The sequence below is a fragment of the Bos indicus x Bos taurus genome, chromosome 7, assembly GCF_003369695.1.
Source record: "Bos indicus x Bos taurus breed Angus x Brahman F1 hybrid chromosome 7, Bos_hybrid_MaternalHap_v2.0, whole genome shotgun sequence".
NCBI classification, from domain to species: Eukaryota; Metazoa; Chordata; class Mammalia; order Artiodactyla; family Bovidae; genus Bos; species Bos indicus x Bos taurus.
The window spans coordinates 107,999,573-108,019,926 of record NC_040082.1 but is presented as its reverse complement, the minus strand read 5'-3'; the positions used below and the strand labels follow the sequence as shown (position 1 = coordinate 108,019,926).

The 20,354-nt window shown below is 42.8% G+C and overlaps 1 protein-coding gene across 23 annotated transcripts in view; it reads right to left on the bottom strand.

The window, feature by feature from the left end:
• Positions 1 to 20,354, bottom strand: part of LOC113896519 (zinc finger protein 2 homolog) — a 49,322-nt gene that overhangs the window by 11,085 nt on the left and 17,883 nt on the right. For 6 of the 23 annotated variants that reach the window (XM_027548741.1, XM_027548735.1, XM_027548736.1 and 3 more), the window contains 9 exons: positions 19,004 to 19,126; positions 18,615 to 18,704; positions 17,187 to 17,257; positions 15,433 to 15,508; positions 11,448 to 11,520; positions 9,488 to 9,789; positions 9,137 to 9,404; positions 6,799 to 6,925; positions 6,309 to 6,398 (listed from right to left, as the gene is read on the bottom strand). In XM_027548741.1, coding sequence (XP_027404542.1) covers positions 6,309 to 6,398; positions 6,799 to 6,925; positions 9,137 to 9,169 — 250 coding nt within the window. In that variant the 5' untranslated portion in view covers positions 9,170 to 9,404; positions 9,488 to 9,789; positions 11,448 to 11,520; ... (2 more) ...; positions 18,615 to 18,704; positions 19,004 to 19,126. Of the gene's footprint in view, positions 1 to 6,308; positions 6,399 to 6,798; positions 6,926 to 9,136; positions 9,405 to 9,487; positions 9,790 to 10,138; positions 10,593 to 11,426; positions 11,521 to 12,209; positions 12,797 to 13,144; positions 17,258 to 18,614; positions 18,708 to 19,003; positions 19,137 to 20,354 lie in introns of those variants that run through there. The other 17 variants (XM_027548743.1, XM_027548732.1, XM_027548738.1 and 14 more) reach the window with 15 other exon arrangements.

Here is a 20,354-nt window from a genome sequence, read left to right as displayed (position 1 = left end):
TCTCTCCCAACTGAGGAAAACCTCTTAAAAAGAGGTTTTTAAGCAATCAAAGAGAAAATCTGAGAACACAGTGCCTATAAAGGGAGATGAAAGTGTTTTTGAAAATCATTATATTTAGAGGTAAAATATTTTAATTGTAAAATGTGAATAAGAGCTTACAAATAACACAAGAGTTCTTGGAAATTAAAAACGATGGCAGAATTTGAAACCTCAACAGAGAATTCCCACCATAAACAACTGGAAAACCAGGGGAGAAAATGAACCAACTATTTTTAGGCAATGGACAAATGACAGGGAAAGACTGCTTAAGACATTTTAAAAATTGCGACAGATGAAATGGAAGGCACCTGTCAAAAAGACACCTGTCAAAACGGAAGAAACCTGTCAAAAAGTAGAACAAAAAAATGCATAAAGATGGAAATTTTAGTAAAACGTTAAAATTACAAGACCAGTCCAGGAAGTATCAGGCATACCATCAAGAGCAAATAGAGAAAGCTTAAGGTGGAAATTTAAAAAATACTAGAAGAAAATGTCCTAGATCCGCAAGGCAGAAATTCAGGTGGAAGGCTCACCAGTGCTTAATGGATCCAAGCATAGTACCATAACAGGGTCCATCACTGAGAAACACTGGAGTAAATGAGGAGATCCTGCAAGCTTTCAGAGAGGAAAAATGGATCACAAACGATGAAGAACCTGAATGATTTTGGATTTCTCAATATCAGACTGAGGACTACAAAATACTAGAGCAATGTCTTCAGAATTCTGAAGAAAAAAAGACATCCACTGCTGAATTCTACCACTGGTATGGGAGAAAAAAAAGACATTGACAGATGCTAGGTTAGCAAAAACTTATTCCCATGCATCCTTTCTTTGGAAGGTACTGGAAGATATGTGCCACAAAAGGAAGAAAGAAGCCAAGAAAAAGGATGACGTGGGACATGTGGGCCAGGAAAGATGGGATTTGTAGGAGGATGATAGCTAAGGCCCTGCGAGAACAGAGCAGGTCAGATTGTTCCAAAAGAAATTTTCCAGGAAAATGAAATTGTTAGGATGACTGCCGATCTAAACTTCTTGAGAAGAGATGCAGACAATGAGGCAAGGTCTGACATTAAATTAAACTAAATGAACCCCATGAAAGACTGCTTAGGAAAGCAAAGGCAAAAGTCACAATTACTACATGGGTCAGCTGTGAATAGCGCTTCAGAATGTAAACACTGACTATTTCTCTGACCAAAAATATACTATACTGGGAAGACAGGGAATGGAAAAGGTAATAAGATGAACAGTTGGGGAAGTGAGTTTAGTCCTCACTTTCTAGAGGAGGAATTCAGTAAATAATACCTAAAACTGAGGTCAATAGGTAGCAATATAAACACATTCCTTGAAGACACGGAAGCAAATATACCAAATAATCTGCTGAAAGGAGAGAAAATGGTTATTTCTAAAGAGGAGAGAATGGGGATAAACAGGGACAAGAGGCCATCAGTTTTCATAACGCATACTGTAATTTCATTAAACTAAATGTATTATTGTGATGAAATTTAATACTGAAAATAAAGAAAAAGAACACACTCCAAAAAAGTCAAAGGAAAGAACTAATGAAGAGCACTATTTAATGAAATAAAGATAAAATAGAAAGTATCAATAAAGTTAAAAATGTATTTATTAAATTTATTAAAAAAGGGAAACTTTGATAAGATTTATACAGGGAAAAAATGGAGAAGGAAATGGCAACCCACTCCAGTACTCTTGCCTGGAAAATCCCATGGACAGAGGAGCCTGGTAGGCTGTGGTCCATGGGGTCGCTAAGAGTCGGACACAACTGAGTGACTTCACTTTCATTTTTCACTTTCATGCATTGGAGAAGAAAATGGCAACCCACTCCAGTATTCTTGCCTGGAGAATCCCAGGGACAGAGGAGCCTGGTGGGCTCCTGTCTATGCGGTTGCACAGAGTCGGACACGACTGAAGCGACTTAGCAGCAGCAGCAGCATACAAGGAAAAAAAGACAAAAGTAAATATTATTAGAAAACAATTACGCTTTGATTCAACAAATACATAATGGGACCTGGTGAGCTGAAATACAAGAGCAAACATGATCAAGTCTTTCTCTCATGGATATAAGGATAGAAAGGATCATTTTAAAAGGACACAGAAAACAGTAAAATAAAGATCATTAAGACTAAGACTGATTAAGAACTTCAGCCAGTAAAGAAAGAGAAAAGATAAGCTATAGACTGGCACACATATTAACTGATAAAGTATTAGATTCCTGAATATCTCCTACAAGCAAATAAGATAAACTGTAAAAGAAAAGTGGAGGAAGAATATGAATATTTCACAGAACACAAATAATCAACAAATGAAAAGATGTTCAATTCCACTAGGAAACAAGGAAGCGCCAATTAAAATCACAATGAGATAACATTTCTCAGGAAGTTTGGCAAGTTCCTATTACTCTGGCAAGTAACAGGAACTTGCATCAACTATTAGTATAATTAGGACCAATTAATTTAATCAGCAATCTGGAACCATCTAGTACAGCTGAAAAAGTATATATTCTTAAACCCAGTATTTCTACACCTATGAATACACCTAAAGAAACTCCCAAACAAGGCCCAAATATTTAAGGAAGCATGTACAAGAATATCCAGTCAGCGGTATTAAAAAAGCAGCAAAAAGTCTGGAAACAACCTACAGCCTGTCAACAAAACAGATTAAGGTATAGCCATTGAAGAAGTATCAAGTGAAGTTAAAAATGACTAAAGCTACACATCTCAACAAGGATTTTTAAAATGCAAGCTGTGAGGCTTCCAGTGGTTAAGACTTTGAGCTTCCAATGCAGGTGGCTCGGGTTTGAGCCCTGGTGGGAGAACTAAGATCCCCATACGATATGGCTTGGCCAAAAAGTTTAAAAAAAAAAAAAAATCAAGCTGTGGAAAGGTATCTATAGTACAATACATATACATCAAGCTTTAAAGCATGTAAAGCTAAACAACATTGCTCAGAGCTATGGATAAATGTAGGCTTCCCGGGTGGCGCCAGTGGTAAAGAATCCTCCTGCCAACGCAGGAAACACAAGAGATGCAGGTTCAATACCTGGGTCGGGTTTGATCCCCTGGAGTATGAAGTGGCAACCCACTCCAGTATCCTTGCCTGGAGAATACCATGGACAGAGGAGCCTGGTGGGCTACAGTCCATGGTTTCACAAAGAGCTGGACACGACTGAAGTGACTTGGCATGCATGCATGGATGGATAAATATGGTGAAGGGCATGAAGAGCCAGCACTGGGGCTAATGTAAAATTCAAGCCAGGGGCTCTCTGGTATGAAAGGAGGAAGATTCGATGAGGAGGGACATATCAAACTTCACAGGTGCAGCTGTGTTCTGTTTCTTAAGCTGGACCATGGAGTATGGGGGCTGTTTGCCTATTCTTCAGACTGTTCAAAATACACCAGTATTTTTGGGCTTTCCTTGTGGCTCAGCTGGTAAAGAATCTGCCCACAATGTGGGAGACCTGGGCTTGATCCCTGGGTTGGGAAGATCCCCTGGAGAAGGGTAAGGCTACCCACTCCAGTGTTCTGGCCTGGAGAATTCCATGGACTATAGGGTCACAAAGAGTTGGACACGACTGAGCAACTTTTACTTTCATGCAGTGTGGGGGCTGTTTACCTATTTTTCAGACTGTTCAAAATAGTACATGTTCTGTTCTGTAGACAGGATTACAGTATCAAAATACATCTGTCTGAAGTTAAAAAAAAAAAGGAAATGATAATGCTAAGTGTTAAAATAAAATATTAGAATGAAAGAGAAATAAGAGCTAATTCTCTACAAAATGTCTCAACAAATTTTAGAGAAAAAAATGCAGATAAAAATGAGAAAGAGGATATAATATAAAATGTTAAAATTATAGATGAATACCATGCACAGTTGTAAATGAATACATTTTATAGCTCAAAAAAAGGTAATTTAAAGCTAAAGGGCAAAATGTGCAATTGATATAACAAAAAGAAACAACAGATATAAACAGATTAATAAATAAGGAAAAAATGTAATAAGTTACTAGCAAACTACTTAAATTAAGGGATGAGGCAGTTTTCTTCAGGTTTACTAAGCGAACAATTTCTGTACAAGTAAAGCTATTTTGGAGAAGGGTGGAAAATGACACAGTTTGAGCGGCATGCTGGTTTAACCCACATCTTGCCTTGCATATGTTGAAATTAGTTAACCACACAGAAGCTTGTTTTTCTTTAAGTAGAGTTAATCATTTTTGGCTTACAGGTTGTTAAGGTTGAAATGGGGCAGCTAACACATCTCCAGAGATCACCCAGCAAGGTGCTGATCCACAAGGGCTCAAAAGTCAGCTCCCTGTGTATACTAGCTCAAAGCCCAGGGAAGAGAAAAATTTTAAAGGAAAGCTACCGGAAGGACTTTTTCTTACTATGAAGAAAATTAAGTATCTGTCTAAACCAAGAGTGACTGATGCAACAACAGAAAAGTCATAGATAAACCTATTATCATTGTTCTATATGGTCTTTTAAGTTCTAGCCAGTAATTAAGAAGTGAAACAGAAAGAAGAAAACCTAAAACTAAAAATGATTCATTGAATAAGAAGAATAAGAATTGGAGAGTGACATGAGGGGAATAAATATTTGGAAATGACTACCACTTTCTTATAGCAGCAATTTGCAGTTGAAAAACAAAAGGAAAGAGGTTATATTAAAAAACAAAAATATAACTTTAACAAGAAATTGAAGGAACTTTATTGGGGTAATTCTCTGGTGGTCCAGTGGTTTGGTCTCTGCCCTTCCACTGCCGGGAGCCTGGGTTTGATCCCTGGTCAGGGAACTAAAATCCCACAAGCCTCATGGTGCAAAAAACAAACAAACCCCAAAACCATATTGGGAGATATAAAACAAGATTTCTTTCCGTGTCTGACTGGCTGACCACTAAACATCCTTCATGAATCAGCTCATGGTTTGCGGTGTTGAGGACATTCAGAAACAAGAGGTGCTGGAGCAGAGGTTTGTGAAATGCACCTGGGAAGGGCTGAATTATGATCCCCTGGATTTTCATGTCATTACTCACACCTGACTCTAAAATCCCTTCTAGGCATAAAAGTCCTCTTCAATCTCACAATTGCCCCACAGAAGTACAATAAAGAATTTGTGTCAATGATGAATAATGCAAGAATAAAAAGAATAAATGATGTTATTATGCCAGAGTACTGGGACAGTGGATTCATTTCTTTTAATTCCCACCCCATCTTTTTTTGTTATAACACTGCTTGTATAATACAGAGTGAAATACTAAAAATGCCTTAGTTTGGCTGTAATAAACATACAAACTCAGAACACTACTGAGGCAAGTTAAAAGATTTTGATAACTGAGTTTTGGCGTTCAGACATTTAAATTCTGTAACAGATTAGATCCTAGACATTCTAGGTAAAGTTATTTACTGTAGGATACAAAGTCCTCCCTACTTCATTGGGCTTCTATGAAAAATCAATAACAAAAGGTTTTTAAAAATATTTCGCAGTTGGCAAAATGCTGGCAGAAAGTGAAAATGTTGTAATGTCTTGGATAATGCAATAGCTCTCTAGAGTATTCCCAGATTTGGGGAGAGGCACCCCTGCTCCTGCTCTTGAGCTGCCAGATCCAATGGGTTCCTCAACACAAGTAACAGCCACTAAACTAGCGTGGTCTCTGTATCCCTAGGCAACAAGTCTTTGGCCCTTACTAGGTGCCAAGCACTTTGCTGGGTATGAGCAAAACAAAACATGCAATAAATCTGGCTATGCTTGTGTGGTACTTACAGCCCAGCGCAGCATCAGCAGAAGGTGGAGAATAGTACAATGCTGGGTGTAGGTACAGGTGGATGAACAAACATGGAGGTGGTGGAAGAAATCTGCCATGTCTGTCTGGAAGAGCTGCCTCAGTGGGCACAGTGACTGGCCCTGAGGACCGGAAGCTGCACAGCTCTGTGTAACCCAGTGCTCTCCCTCCTCACTGGAGGAATCTGAGCAGAGACTGCATGCTCAGGTGCTCAGGGAACAACAGGACACACAAGCGCAGTGCGTGGCACAGAGCTGCCCATCTATGCCAAACAGAGAAAGAAGGAAACTCACAGAAAGGACGGTCCGGAGAGGCACAAACTGCCACAAGAAAGGAGTGCCAAACGCACATGGGGACAAATGTGGCAACAAAGCATTTAGGTGAATGTGAAGGGAAAGGTGGTGGTTTCTCAGTCACAGGCTTGGTGCACATGCTGAGTCACTCCCAATGCCTCCCACATGCAGGATGCTTACCAAGACAGAAGCCTCCCAAGGAGTCCTCTGGCATCCACTCTTCCCCTTTTCCCAACTGGGAAAACATATCTGGTTTGGGTCCTAAGAGTCCTGTTTTTGAGGGAAAAAAAAAGGGGGGGCCATATTTGTTCATACCAGAGATAAAATCACTGCAAGAATGAGACCTGGAACTTCCTGGAAAAGGTGACATGATAGGGGCCCAGGGTAGAGGAGAGTTCCCAGGAGGAGGAAAAGAAGGTTCAGGGGTGACAAAGCCAATCTGTTCCTGTCCTTCTCCCTGCTAGAAGGGAGGGAGGATTTGACTTCTAGTCGCCTTTGAGACATCTGCACTTAGACTCCAAAGAGCCCTGTGCCCAGGACACAAAGGAGAGGCACAGACATAACATCCTTAGAACAGCTCACTCCCAATCCAAGCTGCTGTATGGAACCAGTTCAAGGATTCCCAAGAAACCTCCCATTTGAAGATGAGCCTCCAGAGGCTCCCACTTACCCAGGGACACCAGGTTGCTGTAGTTCTCGAGCATGACATCCCTGTACAGGGCCCTCTGGGCCGGACTCAGCTGCGCCCACTCATCCTGGGTGAAAAGCACGGCCACATCCTTGAAGGTCACTGATTCCTGTAAGGGCAAACCCATCCCCGTTGACTGGGGGCTTCTCCCTTATGTGGCTCTCTGGGAAAGGCTTCAACCAGGAGCTGGCTGAGACCTGCGGGACTGTTAGCACAGAGGGAGCTGGTTTTCTGTGAGATGGGAAGCATTTCCTCAGGGTCTCTAAGGGTTGAGCTTTTATCAGACTTTGTTTCCCACTCTGAAGAAAAGTAGCTGCTCATTTTGTCCAAAACATTTTCTCCCATCTCCATCAAACTGCCACAGCCCTGCCTGTATCCCCATCCCTATGACCAATCATACCCAGGTCTTGGCTTCAGTATTACATCTTCAGCACCCCTCCTCAACTGTTCCCATATCATCTATGCAGGGTCATTCAAGCACTGCCTCACTTTACTGAGTTCTGGTTTACTTTCTATTTCCCCCACTGGACTGTTAACTCCAAGAAGCTACGGACCATTTCTACTTCTCCCTTGTCTTGCCATCATGTCTTCTAGAGCATGGCCCACGTACCCAGCACCCACTATATATGTATTCCTCAGCAACTCCTGTTTTTCTTCAGCTGTTCACCTGCTCACCCTCAATACACACATACCATTCCCATGAAACAGTCCTTCTGAACAATGTGACCTTATTCCCTCTGATCACAACTCATCCCTTCTGTGGAAACTCTGGACAAGAGGCCAAGGGAGCTAGTGTGCACTGAGACAGAAGAGTTAAGTGGAGGTCCAGAGAAGAAAGCGAAGGGTCCAAGAGAAAGGACTCTCAGATTATTCTAGACCTTCCCTGCAGAGCTGAAGTACAGCTGCATTTTTGCCTTGACTTTGGGTGATACCCAGTATCCTTCCAATAAAGGCCTGCTTTTGCTTAGTCTGAACTGGGTTTCTGTTACCTGTACCCAGAGCCTTGCACAAAGCAGGCTGAACCAAGGAACACTTGTTTGACTGAATCCATGAACCAATCTGTCAAGACCATTGTTCACCTTTGTATCCCAGGCACGGGACATAATATTTGGCACATTTTACACCCCTAACATAGGTTTTTTGAAAGGCAACCAAAAGTATAGCAGCCTGTAAACCCAAGACAATTGTGTGACACTAAAAATGAATTTGTGGAAAAGTCCAGGGAAGGGAAATATCACAGTGGACTGGCACCGTGAAGAAAGGTTTCAAAGGAAAACCGGTGCTTGAGATGGGCTCTAAAGGACAAGCTAGAAATCAAGGAGAAGGCTGAACAACCAATAAGCTGCTTCTGGGTTGACACAGTACTTTCAGTCAGAGGCTCAACTCTTCCAGTGACTTCTGCCACAGATTCCTTCCCTGGACAGGTTTACATGTGAATGAATTAGAACAAATTCACCAAATTCATCAGAATTTATACACTCAAATGAATGCTGTCTCCTTCAAAGTGGAGTCCATATCCTTATTCTAAAAAAGCTAGCACTGCTGAAAGTTTTTTAATAATTTATTGAAATTGAAAACATACCATTTGAAAGACTTCACTGGTAACCAACATTCCTCTGAAGTAAAAAACCAAATATCATTGGAAAAAAACTGCTACTGTTGCTAAGTCGCTTCAGTCGTGTCTGACTCTGTGCGACTCCATAGACAGCAGCCCACCAGGCTCCCCTGTCCCTGGGATTCTCCAGGCAAGAACACTGGAGTGGGTTGCCATTTCCTTCTCTAATGCATGAAAGTGAAAAGTGAAAGTGAAGTCGCTCAGTCACGTCCGACTCTTAGCGACCCCATGGACTGCAGCCTACCAGGCTCCTCCATGGGATTTTTCAGGCAAGAGTACTGGAGTGGGGTGCCATTACCTTCTCTGTTGGAAAAAAAGTGTCCAGTAAATCCTACCTTCCTAAAAAAGCATTCCAATTTCACTCTTCTATCACTGTGTTAGGCATTGCCTTTATCACTTTAAACCCTTAATTTTAGTTGCTAGTGGAAAGAGCGCAGGTTTCCACTCTGGACCAATCTGGGTTTCATGTCCAGTTGTGTCTTTTATATGACCTTTAGCAAGTTCCTGAGCTCTGACAACCACCAGAATGAACCCAGCAAGCGGGGTAGAAAGCATGGGAAAGGAAGCAAGTGGGTCAGGCTCCTGAGTGAGATGGACTGGGAGAAAAGCTTCTGGTGAGGAGAGAAACATGCCCACCCTCTTCAACCATTACATTCAAATCTAAGGCCATTTAGAGGGGGAAGCCCACAGTGAACCCTCACTCACCCGGACCACGGCGGGCAGGCACCTGACTGCCATTCCTTCTTCTCTGATGAGCCTTTTTAGAGACAAGCAGAGTGGAAATCCTCAGGCTGGAAACACCTTCTACTGTTCATGAGGAGAGGACTGGGTCAAAAGATATCACACAGCAGTCCAAAGGGGGGCTTTGAGCATTCACACCCTGGGAATCCGCCAATACCCCAAACAGTGAATTCTTAGTCCCTGTTTGCTCTCAATCCTCTCTCCTCTTCGGGGATATTTCTGCTGGCCTCCACTGTAAAGGGAATAGCTCATCTTGCTGCTACTCCCACCCCCCCATCAATTTCCCCCTAGCAATATGAGTCAAATTCTCAGTACCTTTCCTTCTGTATCTTGACTTTTCCTTGAAAAAAGCATCCTCCAGCCCGATTTCACACTTTTTACACACCCTCTGGCCTTTTGCCCTTAAATTATGCTGAGAGATCTCAAGAAACGTGTGACTCCTGCCTGGACACCTGCCTAATCCTGGGAGGGGAGTAGAGGAAGTAGGGAAGGAGGGTCGTCTTCTTTCTCCTCAAAAAAAGAAGCTAAGAAGGCTGCATCTTCACTGTCGAGACGTCTCTCAGGCTATGCTGTTCTCTAGCCTCAGGCCTCCTTCTCTGGGACCCGGTTTGGGTGACCTGGAGAGAAAAGGTGGGCGAGAAGCAGTGTATCTGTGGGGGTCGGGTGGGGGTGTTGGACGCAACTTATTTTAATCGTACAACCCACCCACCGGCCCTCTGCCTCTCAGCTAAGTCCCTTGGGGAGCTGCTGCAGTGGTTGCGCCGCTGCAGACCCGGCCTCAGCGAGTTCCAGATACAGGGAGCCGAACCACACCAGGAGCATCTACCACCGAGCGTAAAAGGGATTACCGGAGTTGGTTCCAAATCACAAGCCAGTGACCCTGACCGTATCTTTCTCCACATGCACCCGCGGATTCGGACCCTAAACCCGAGCCCACACTTGGCCTTTTTGTCTTTGGAATCTAACCTTGGCCATACATCCAGGGAAGTTTGGGGCGTCAGATCAGCGCCCTTCAGAACGGACCACTACCCAGACCGACTCGGTTTTCAGCCGCCCTTCCCACCAGCTCCACCACCCCAAGGCTGCTCCCGCTCTCCCGATACGGCTTTGGCCACCGTGCCTAGTCACCGCTGGGTTGCCCTTCGAGGAGCCTCTGCCAGCGGTGAGATCCACACCGCCACATCGCAGGCAGAACACAATGAGCTGGGCTGCAGTCGGGGTCGGAACTGCGCTTGCGCGTTGCCGAGGGACCTGCTCCGCCGGATTCTCACAGGTCCGAGAGCTGCCGCGCTCCTGCTTCGCAGACTCCACTTCCCAGAAGGCATATCGGCAGCAAGCGCCGGCCTCCGCGCGGGGCGGAGAAAGTGACGTTGCGCGCCTGCGCAGGTAGCCCCCCGCCCCCCGCCCCGACCCCGGGCCAGAGAGGGTTCGGTGTCGAAACTACACTTCCCAGGGACTCGCCTGGTGGTCACGGTTCCCCAGACAGGTGACCCCCCAACACGCTGATCTTCACGTGCGGATTTGGTTCCGTTCTGGTCAGCATGACGAAGACAGACACCAGCGAAAAGTTGACAAAGGGATACGGGAGGTCATGCCGGGCGAGCGGCGCCTGATCCGACGAGGAGAGCGGAACCGGGACGCGCCTCAAGTTCTCAGTAGGAGACAAGTCGAAAAGGAGCGTTCCCGAGTGAAGAACCGCGCGATTACTAGCGAAGGCAGTGGGGCCGTGCTTCGGCCACGGGAACGCTAAAGATGCTAACAGTGGGTCCTGGTGTTTGGGCCGGAGCGTGGTTCGGGCGATGAGTGGGACGCGGGAACCAGGTCGACAGAGGTGCGGGCAGATGACTGAGGAGGCTGCTGTGGTAGTTCAGGACTCAGCGGATGCTGGCTGGGAACACAATGGTGGCCACAGGACAGAGGGCATGGTGCGAGAAACGTCCACGAGGTAGAATAAATTTGGTTCTCCACGTCTTAGCAAGGAGCCCTGATGCCAAGGAGTTTGTATTGTACAATTGGGTGCTGTTTAGAGAGATGGTATTTATTTTTGTGGACAGTATCTTGCGGAGGCGGGCAAGGATGAGATCAAGTATAGAAAACTCCAACTGGAGATATTTAGTTGCCTTTGAATATGTATTTTCTGGGAGCTCGGAAAGTAAACATGAAAGGGTTTTATCTCCCCCCAACCCCACCCCGCCAAAAAAAAAGTCAATAATGAGACCTGAGATGTGTCAATTAGGGAACTGTTGGCCACATCTAGAAAGCAGTGTTTACTTACGGCATTCTGTTTTCGTTTTTACTATTTCATTCTGTAGACACCTTTGGAGTGTCCGCTTGTGTCAGGCACTGTTCTAAGGACCGGAGAAACAGTGAAACCATGGCATGCTGCAGTACATGGGGTAGCAAAGACACGACTGAGCGACTGAACAACAGCACTGTTGCAGGTTGAATTCTACTAGAGGTAGTACTCAATAAACAAAGTATTTTATTAGGTAGTGATGACACACTGAAGGACTGATGCGGAAGCTCCAATACTTTGGCCACCTGATGCAGAGAACTAACTCATTGGAATGATGCTGGGAAAGACTGAAGGCAGGAGAAGGGGACAACGGAGGATGAGATGGTTGGATGGCATCACCGACTCCATGGACGTGAGTTTGAGCAAGCTCCGGGAGTTGGTGATGGACAGGGAAGGCTGGCGTGCTGCAGTCCCTGGGGTCGCAAAGAGTCGGTCACTACTGAGTGACTGAACTGAACGGATGACACACTTAGGCTGTTAGGTTTAGAGTGTGACTGGGTGGGGAAGTGGGGATTATTTTAAGTAGTACTTTGAGTTCTCTTTGAGGAGGTAACATTTGAGCAGAGATCTGAATGCAGTAAGGAAGGAAAACATGTGAATATTGGGAAGAGAACAGAAATGCTGACCAGAGATAGAGGCGTTGTTGGTGAGTCTGTGGTTTAAGAAGGCCACTATGACAGGAGAGGGCAGTCAACAACGGAGAGCGGGAGAGGAGATTAGAAGGGACTAGAGGGCTTGAAGGCCATGGTAAAAAGTTTGGGTTTATTCTATACGTTATAGGAAACCATCAAAGGGGTTTAAGCAAAAGAGTGGTGTGGCTGAATACATTTTGACAGAATCAATGGTCTGCTTTGGGGAGAAAAGGCTGTGGTGGGGCTAGAGCTAATACAGGGAAAGCAGTTAGAAGGCTGTTACAGCAGTGGGGTAATAGGAGGAGGAGAGAGCCTCCTACAATTATATAACCTTCCTACAAGGTATTTGCTTTGAGAGCCCAAGATAATTGAGATAATTAAAGGCTCTGGATGCCATGCTAACAAGTTTGGATATTGTTCATATATATGAAAATGATAATATTTATTTAGCACTAATATGTGTTCGGCACTAAGCATTTTACATTAGTACTGAATGTAATCCAAAGCTATAAGGTCTGCACTGTTAACAAATAAGAAAATTGAGACAGCGATACATTAAGTGCCTTGCCCAGGGTCTCATGTCTAGGGACCAGGAATCCTGCCCCTGCTGGGAAGAAAGGTGCAGGAGTTTCCGCTTTCCTTGTTGCCCAGGATGGGTGAGCACTGACATATGAGGACCCGAAGCTTCCAAAACTCCTGAAAAAGTGAAACCTTCATTTATCTGACCCATTTCTCCTGCTGCTCCCTCTAAAGGTTAACATTTTACCAATTTGGGGTTATCACATCCATCTTATAGGCTTTAGTACATTTTATTCTTCCTCTCCTCCTCCTCCTCTGCCTCCCTTTGAGCCCTTAATTTTGCTACTTTTTCATTTTTCATCTATTTTCTGCCTCTCTGCTTCCTTCTTCCCTTCATTTCTATCTTTTGAGATCAGGTGGGGAACAAGAAAAACAAATATATGAAGGGAAAGGAAGAAGCTGGTGTAAGGGAGAGACATTATTTAAAATCTAAGTTCCTGAGGTTATAATTAATTCAGTGTTTCATTCCCCCTTAGTCCTTGCCTTTTTTTTTTTTTTTTTTAAACTCTGTAGAGGTCCTGTAGCCCATAGAGATCAAAATGATGTAGTTCCAAACACTCAGGAGTCCATGGGAAACCTCCATTGCTATCCAGAAATATCTTCTGTACCCATTGTTTCTTGTTCGCCCCTCTCCCAGTGGAAAGTTCCCTTCCTCCTGTTGAAAAAGATCCCTGTGGCCTCTGCCTCTGTCCTAGATCTGATTTCCCCACTTTGAACTGCACATTCCCTCCTCTCTGCACTTTCAGGCTCTCCCATGCAGTGATAAACATGCTCAGTTCTTCTGCCTTAAATCATACAAATGCTCCTGGCAGATTATTTGTTGGCTAAATCAACACCTTTCTCAATCCCCCCCTTTGCTTACCTAAACTCCACTATAGAGGCTGGAAGAGCTAAATATTTTTTTCTGACTCCTTTGCTCCTAGCCTCCATGCAACACAGCACCTATGGTCAATAAGATGTAATCAGAAGTCTGCTGAGGGCTTCTGGGAAAACCTTTTCTGATAAAAGGCACAGATGTTGCTGGTGCTACCCACCCCTTCTTCCTGCTTTGAATGCAGATATTTTACCTGAACTATGGGAGCCATCCTGTGACTTGATGAAAAAGTCATGACACTCAAGGCACTGAATTATTTTGCCTTTGAAACAGTGCCAAGCACCTCCAGATTAGTTATGGGAGAAAAACAAATCCCTGTTTGCTTGCAAGCCATTGTTTTTTGGGCTTTCTGTTATTTGTAGCCAAAAGCTTTCCCTCTCTCAACCACAGTCTCCCTCTAGTTACCTTCCTAAATCTCTCCTTTGTCAATCAAGCTATTAAGTCCTTTTCAACCTTTAACTCACTCTTCAACCCGCTAAAAATTAGAGATTATAAAAAACCAAAGGCCATTTTCTATTTTTACCTTACTGTAGCATTTGAAAATCTATCTCTATGCTAAAATTCTTTTACTTCTATGCCACCACCTTCTCCTGATTTTTCTGTTTTTCTTTTTTTTGCCTGTTTTTTCTCCTCAGCTTCTACTAATTTGACATCTCCCACTTGTGTGTGCTAATTCATGTCTGACTCTTTATGACCCCATGGACTGTAGCCCACCAGGTTCCTCAGTCCATGGGGATTCTCCAGGCAAGAATACTGAAGTGGGTTGCCGTGCCCTCCTCCAGGGGATCTTTCCAACCCAGGGATCAAACTCAGGTCTCCCTCATTGCAGGTGGATTCTTTAACAGCTGAGCTACCAGCAAAGCTTCTTAGTTTAGCCTTCCACTTACTGCATTTAAAGATAGTACTCCCAGAATCCCCTTTTATCACCACCCTTCTACTTATTCAACTGCGTATCAGTAATCTTCATTTGGATACTACTCACTCATAAAATGCCCCCAGACCAAACTCATCATTGCCCCACAAAATCAGTCAACTTTTTGTGTTAATATTGGCAGCCATCCACCTAAATAAATCTGAGTGCTCACACTTAATTACCACTATACCTAGATCCTGCCTTATCATTGCTTGAATTCTTCCTTTTCTCTCCCATCCCACTGCTAGTTTCTTAGTTTAGCCCTAGGAAAACAAAGACTATCTTTTTCAGTTTGATTTCCTAATCATTTTTATCACCTATAAATGAAATTGCTTTAACTACTCTCATAACTATAGATCTATAAAATCTCTCCCTATGACTGTTTTGAGTATTTTATGAGTTGTAAAGATTTTGTTAATAACATCAGATTTTCATGTCTGTTAGTGTTTAGCTTCCTCTCCTTATCACTTTGATAGTTAAGAGTACAATCCAAAGATGTGTTTGAATCCTATGTACTCTAAGACTATATTTGTTATATTGTTTTCTAAATAATTAGCTTATTAACAATAGTTTAATGACTGTTATTGGAGAATTAAAACAGCATGCTATTGTGTTAAGATCTGTACAATTATTCTGTCATCTGGTAGCAACCAGCCAATATTTCAGAGGAGAAAGTAAAAGGGTGTAGAGGAGGACATGAAACAATCATAGAAGTTGGTGGAGGTACAAAATTTTGACTGAACAGATTCAGGGAAACCAGATTGTGGAATAGGAGCATCTAGATAACATATATAAGATGGTGAAAAATCAAGGATTTTCAAGCATTCATTATATTTATGGGATTGTAGATTGTAGCGATCTTGGAGCCTTCTAAATCTAAAAATCCCTCATTTACCAAATAAGGACACTGGGACCTGGTGAAAGTAAGTGACTTGTCCAAGTTAGTAGCAGATCAGGACTACATACCAGGTCTTTGGGCTGTCCAGTTAAGCACTCTCACATTTTCTCTCCAGTGTGAAGTCTCTGATGTCCAAAGGAGAATCTGCAGTATAATACAATAGAACTTATCTTCAGCATGAATCCTCACTGCTTAGAACATTAGTTATTTAAACGTTCTGGTATAAAGTAAGTTTTACTTTCTGAATCAAGATTTCTCTCCACTTTTATGTGGTTTCTCTGCAGTGGTCTGTATTTTCTGACATGGTATATTATACAACTAAAAAATTACTGGGATCATTACATTTATTAGGTTTCTATATTACATGATTTATCTGATTACCACTGAAGAGTTAATCATGATGAAGGGTCCCATGTTTTCCTCACGTATGAGTTCTCTGATGCCGTGTAAGATTTGTACTCCGACTGAAGGCTTTTCCACATTCATTACACTGATAGGGTTTCTCTCCTGTATGAGTTCTCTGGTGCACTATAAGGGATGAATTCTTAATGAAGGCTTTTCCACACTGATCGCATTCATAGGGCTTCTCACCAGTATGAATTCTTTGATGCTCAATAAGGTATGCACTCTGGCTGAAGGCCTTTCCACATTCACTGCATTCATAAGGCTTCTCTCCAGTATGAATAACCTGATGTACAGTAAGGGATGATCGCCCAGTGAAATGTTTTCCACATACCATACACTCATAAGGTTTCTCTCCAGTATGAATTCTCCGATGTTGAGTAAGAGATGAATTCTTACTGAAAGCTTTCCCACACTGATTACATTCAAAAGGTTTTACTCCAGAATGAAGTCTCTGATGCTCTATAAGGTATGTACTTTGGCTAAAGGATTTCCCACATTTGTTACATTTGTAGGGTTTTTCTCCAGTATGATTTCGCTGATGCAGGGTAAGAGCTGAGCTCTTACTAAAGGCTTTTCCACATTCACTACACTCATAGGGTTTTTCTCCAGTATGACTTCTCTGATGTACAGTAAGATGCATACTTTGACTGAAGGCTTTTCCACATTCATTACATTCATAGGGTTTTTCTCCTGTGTGAGTTCTTTGATGCACTGTGAGATTCATACTTTGGGTAAAAGCTTTACCACATTCATTACATTTGTAGGGTTTCTCTCCAGTATGAATCCTTTCATGTTGAATAAGGGATGAATTCTTGCGGAAAGCTTTTCCACACTCTTTACATTGATATGGTTTCTCTCCAGTATGAGTTCTTTGATGAACAGTAAGGTTCATGCTCTGACTGAAGGTTTTCCCACATTCATTACATTTGTAGGGTTTCTCTCCAGTATGAATTCTTTGATGTACAGTAAGTGAGGAACGTTCAATGAAGTGCTTCTCACATACATTACACTTATAGGGTTTCTCCCCCGTATGAATTCTCTGGTGCTTAAGAAGAGACGAACTCTGGCTGAAGGTTTTCCCACACTCATTACATTCATAGACTTTCTCTCCGGCAAATATTCTTTGAGTTTTAATTAATTCAGCATTTTGTTTAGTGTCTTTTCCATGTGAATTCCAGTTGTGAGGACTTTTCCCCACAGGAATAGTTTGTTGTATATCAATGATTGAACCCTGACTGGAGCATCTTTCAAGTTCATTACCTCCACATGTCCTTCGCTCAGTGAGGGTTTCCTTATGGGTAATGTGCACTTGGCCCAATTGTCTATCCTGGTTTTCCTGTTGCCCCTCTAACCAATTATCAGGTTCCCAGGTTTCCCCTAAAGAAGAATGCCAGAGACCTTCCCTTTCCATTATTACCCCATAAGATAAATCTTCAATAACTTGGGCTTCGTAGTTGACTCTTTTGTTTCAAGTCTTGGTCTTCCAGTCTGAAAAAAATAAAAATTCAAAATTGTTTCTATACTAGATTGAAACCTGTATAAGATGGGAATAAGAGAATGCAACTGAGAATAACTATATGGCACATTTGAGAGCTTCCAAGGATGTCCCTATAATTAGGAAGAGAATTGGAAGGTAGGGAAAGAACAGTGAGCCACCGATAAATAACAGAGGAACCAGAAGCAGGTAAGCAGAGGAAGTGAGCCTATATGCGGGAGGGACAGATACTGAAATCACCAACTGTTGGACAAGGCTAAAAAAGGAAGATGGAACTAAGAGAAGATATACAGAGAAGTTGGGATTAGGAAGCCATAGCAGATTTACCAGCAGTTTCTTCTCTTCTGTAGGCTGCCTATAATTCTGATATTAAATCCTCATAAAACATAGTAGTGTGACATAGTGAAAAGATTGTTTACACTGGAGGCAGACAAACTTGGGTTTAAACACTAGCTGTTAACACTTAGCATCTTAAGTACTTACTTGTTTCTCTGAATCTGAGTTTCACAGATATAAAATGAGGATGCAAATAATCTCATAAGGACTAAGTAAATTAATGTATATAAACTACCCTTAGGGTACATATTTGTCTGGAAGATAAAGTATCAGAACACACTTGAAACTTAAACTCTCAAGGGAGGATGGCACAATCTCAAAGAGCTCCTCCCTTCTGCCCAAGGAGCCTGTGATTTTCTCACTCTGTTTAGGGAAGAGAATCCTAAAGGGCCCTACCCTTTTCTAAATACCCATTCCTTGAAAATAAGAACTAGTGGTAGAGGCAGGTAGGGGAGAATCTGTTGAACTGCTTGAAATGGGGCAGGAGGAAAGGCCTTGTAACCACTCAGACTTTGTTTTCACTGATCCCATTTCTTATCCCAGATAAAATGGCCTGGAAGCAATGAGAGGCAGAGGACAGGAAACTACAGTCTGAGAATCCACTTGTCAGGTTGATCAAAATTACCAGAGCAGAAATAACAGTGAACCAAGAGATCAAAGGCCTATGGGCAGGAAGCTTTACTGTGAAAGCAAAAGATATGCATGAACTGGACTTTATCCTTCTAATCTGACCCAGTTACACAGAAGAAGAGAAAAAGTGGAAAGCCAAGCAGAGTCCACCTGTAAAACACACACACCACCAAGTAACCTCAAAGAAGGCCTATCCAGTCAAGTGTGAAGTACCAACAAGTGCTACCCAGTAACAACACAGAGGACATAGGGTATATATTCACACTGTTAGACAAATACAAACACACAGCAAATGGTACAGGTCTCAAGAGACTCAGGGACCTCTGAAGTGGTTTCTCCCCAAGGCGACACTCATAAAACAAGTATTTGCAGCCTGATCCTTACCTGGGGAGATGCACCCAGGATGTTCTTTTGTCATCAGGTTCAGTTCTCAACCCAGCTGAGAAATCACATTAGGTTTGGAAAGCTGATGTCCTGCTTAGGAAGAAAAACACTACATTTGAGTTCTGAACTGAGCATAAAAATCACTCCCAGCATGTCTTATCCCTTCCTTTTCAGGGCTTCTGGAAGTATGTGGCTTCTTAGATTTCCCATTTTTACATTCTCTACAGAAAAGACCTTTCACCTTGAGAGGACACCAAGGAACTACCCTAAAATAATGTCCTGTAGTATCAGGATTTCAAGTACAAATTCAAAAATTCCAGAGGCTGTACAAGCTGTCAGTGGTAGGAAAGATGGTAATAGGTAGGTTTTGAGTTACAAGAAGTCCTTACCCAGTGAAACCAGGTTCCTATAGTTTCTCAGCATCACTTCCCCATACAGGTTCCTCTGAGGAGAATCTAGATGGATCTGCTCCTCCCAGGTGAAGTCCGCAGACACATCCTTGAATCCTGAAACTATAAATTCCTGCTTAAAAAAAAATTATGCCAATAACACCTCTGAGGGAAGTAAAACAAAAATAGCAAAAAACAAGCAGCATTAGACAGGATAGGATAAAGAGATCTGTGAGAGAAAATGTTACCTTCCAAAAGAAACTGAATATCTGTAACAGACATTATTATGAAACAATCAGGGACAGACATAAGGAGTAATAGGGAAAGACATTGAAGGCTGCTCTAGATTAGCAGTGGAGAAGAGTAGATGGTATTCTGATTGTATCCTATTTACCCCACTGATGAAAGGATGGATTCCCCACCCTAAATAGCATAAGATGACCAAATATATGACACACAGCACTGGACAGAAGAGACTGACAGCAGTTATTAGTCACATATTCTCACAACCTGGGGGAGGACACGCCACACCATGCAAGACCATTTGGTGGTCATACTCAGAAACAGTGAGCCAGCATGGGCTGTGGGAGGCAGGCTTTATACTGACAGGAGGGCGATGTGACCCTTGGCTACCATGGGAAGATATGATTGGCTTGTTTAAACATTTTCAAGCTGGTAGGAAGATAAAAAACCATTAGGTTGAGGATTAGTACAAGTGTACCTGGCCAGACTGATGGGAGCCAGTTGGGTGGGGAGCCCTTCCCACTAGGTGGGAGCATATCCAGTGAGAGCAAGGGAACTCACAGCTAGGTCTCTGGAGCTCCCTAAGGCTCAAAGTTGTAGAGACAGCACATGGAATTTTAGGCTTTACAATAACTGGGTGGAAACTCCAGTTAATGGGGGGAAATCATGTATAAATAGGATAAATCTAGAATGTGGCTGGTCTGTGAGACAACCAACAAAACACCCAGCTTGACTTGAAAATGGCATTTCAAACTTACAAGCCCATTTGGGCCTTGTTTTCCATCTCTTAGACGAGGAAATAAAACTCTGTAAGAAATCACTATGTTTGATAAGTGTGATGGTTAATTTCACATGTCAACTTGACTGGGCTAAGGTATGATCCGAGAGTTGGTAAAGCATTATTTCCGGGTATTTCTGTGAGAGTGCTCCCATTTGAATAGGTAGATTGAGTAACAAAAAGGTGGAAGGGCATCATCCAACCCACTGAGGGCCCACACAGAACAAAAAGGCTGAAGAAAGATGAATTTGCTCTCTCTGCTTGAGCGGAGATAGCCAACTTCTCCAGCCCTTCAACATAGCTCTCTTAGTTCTTGAGCCTTCAGACTCA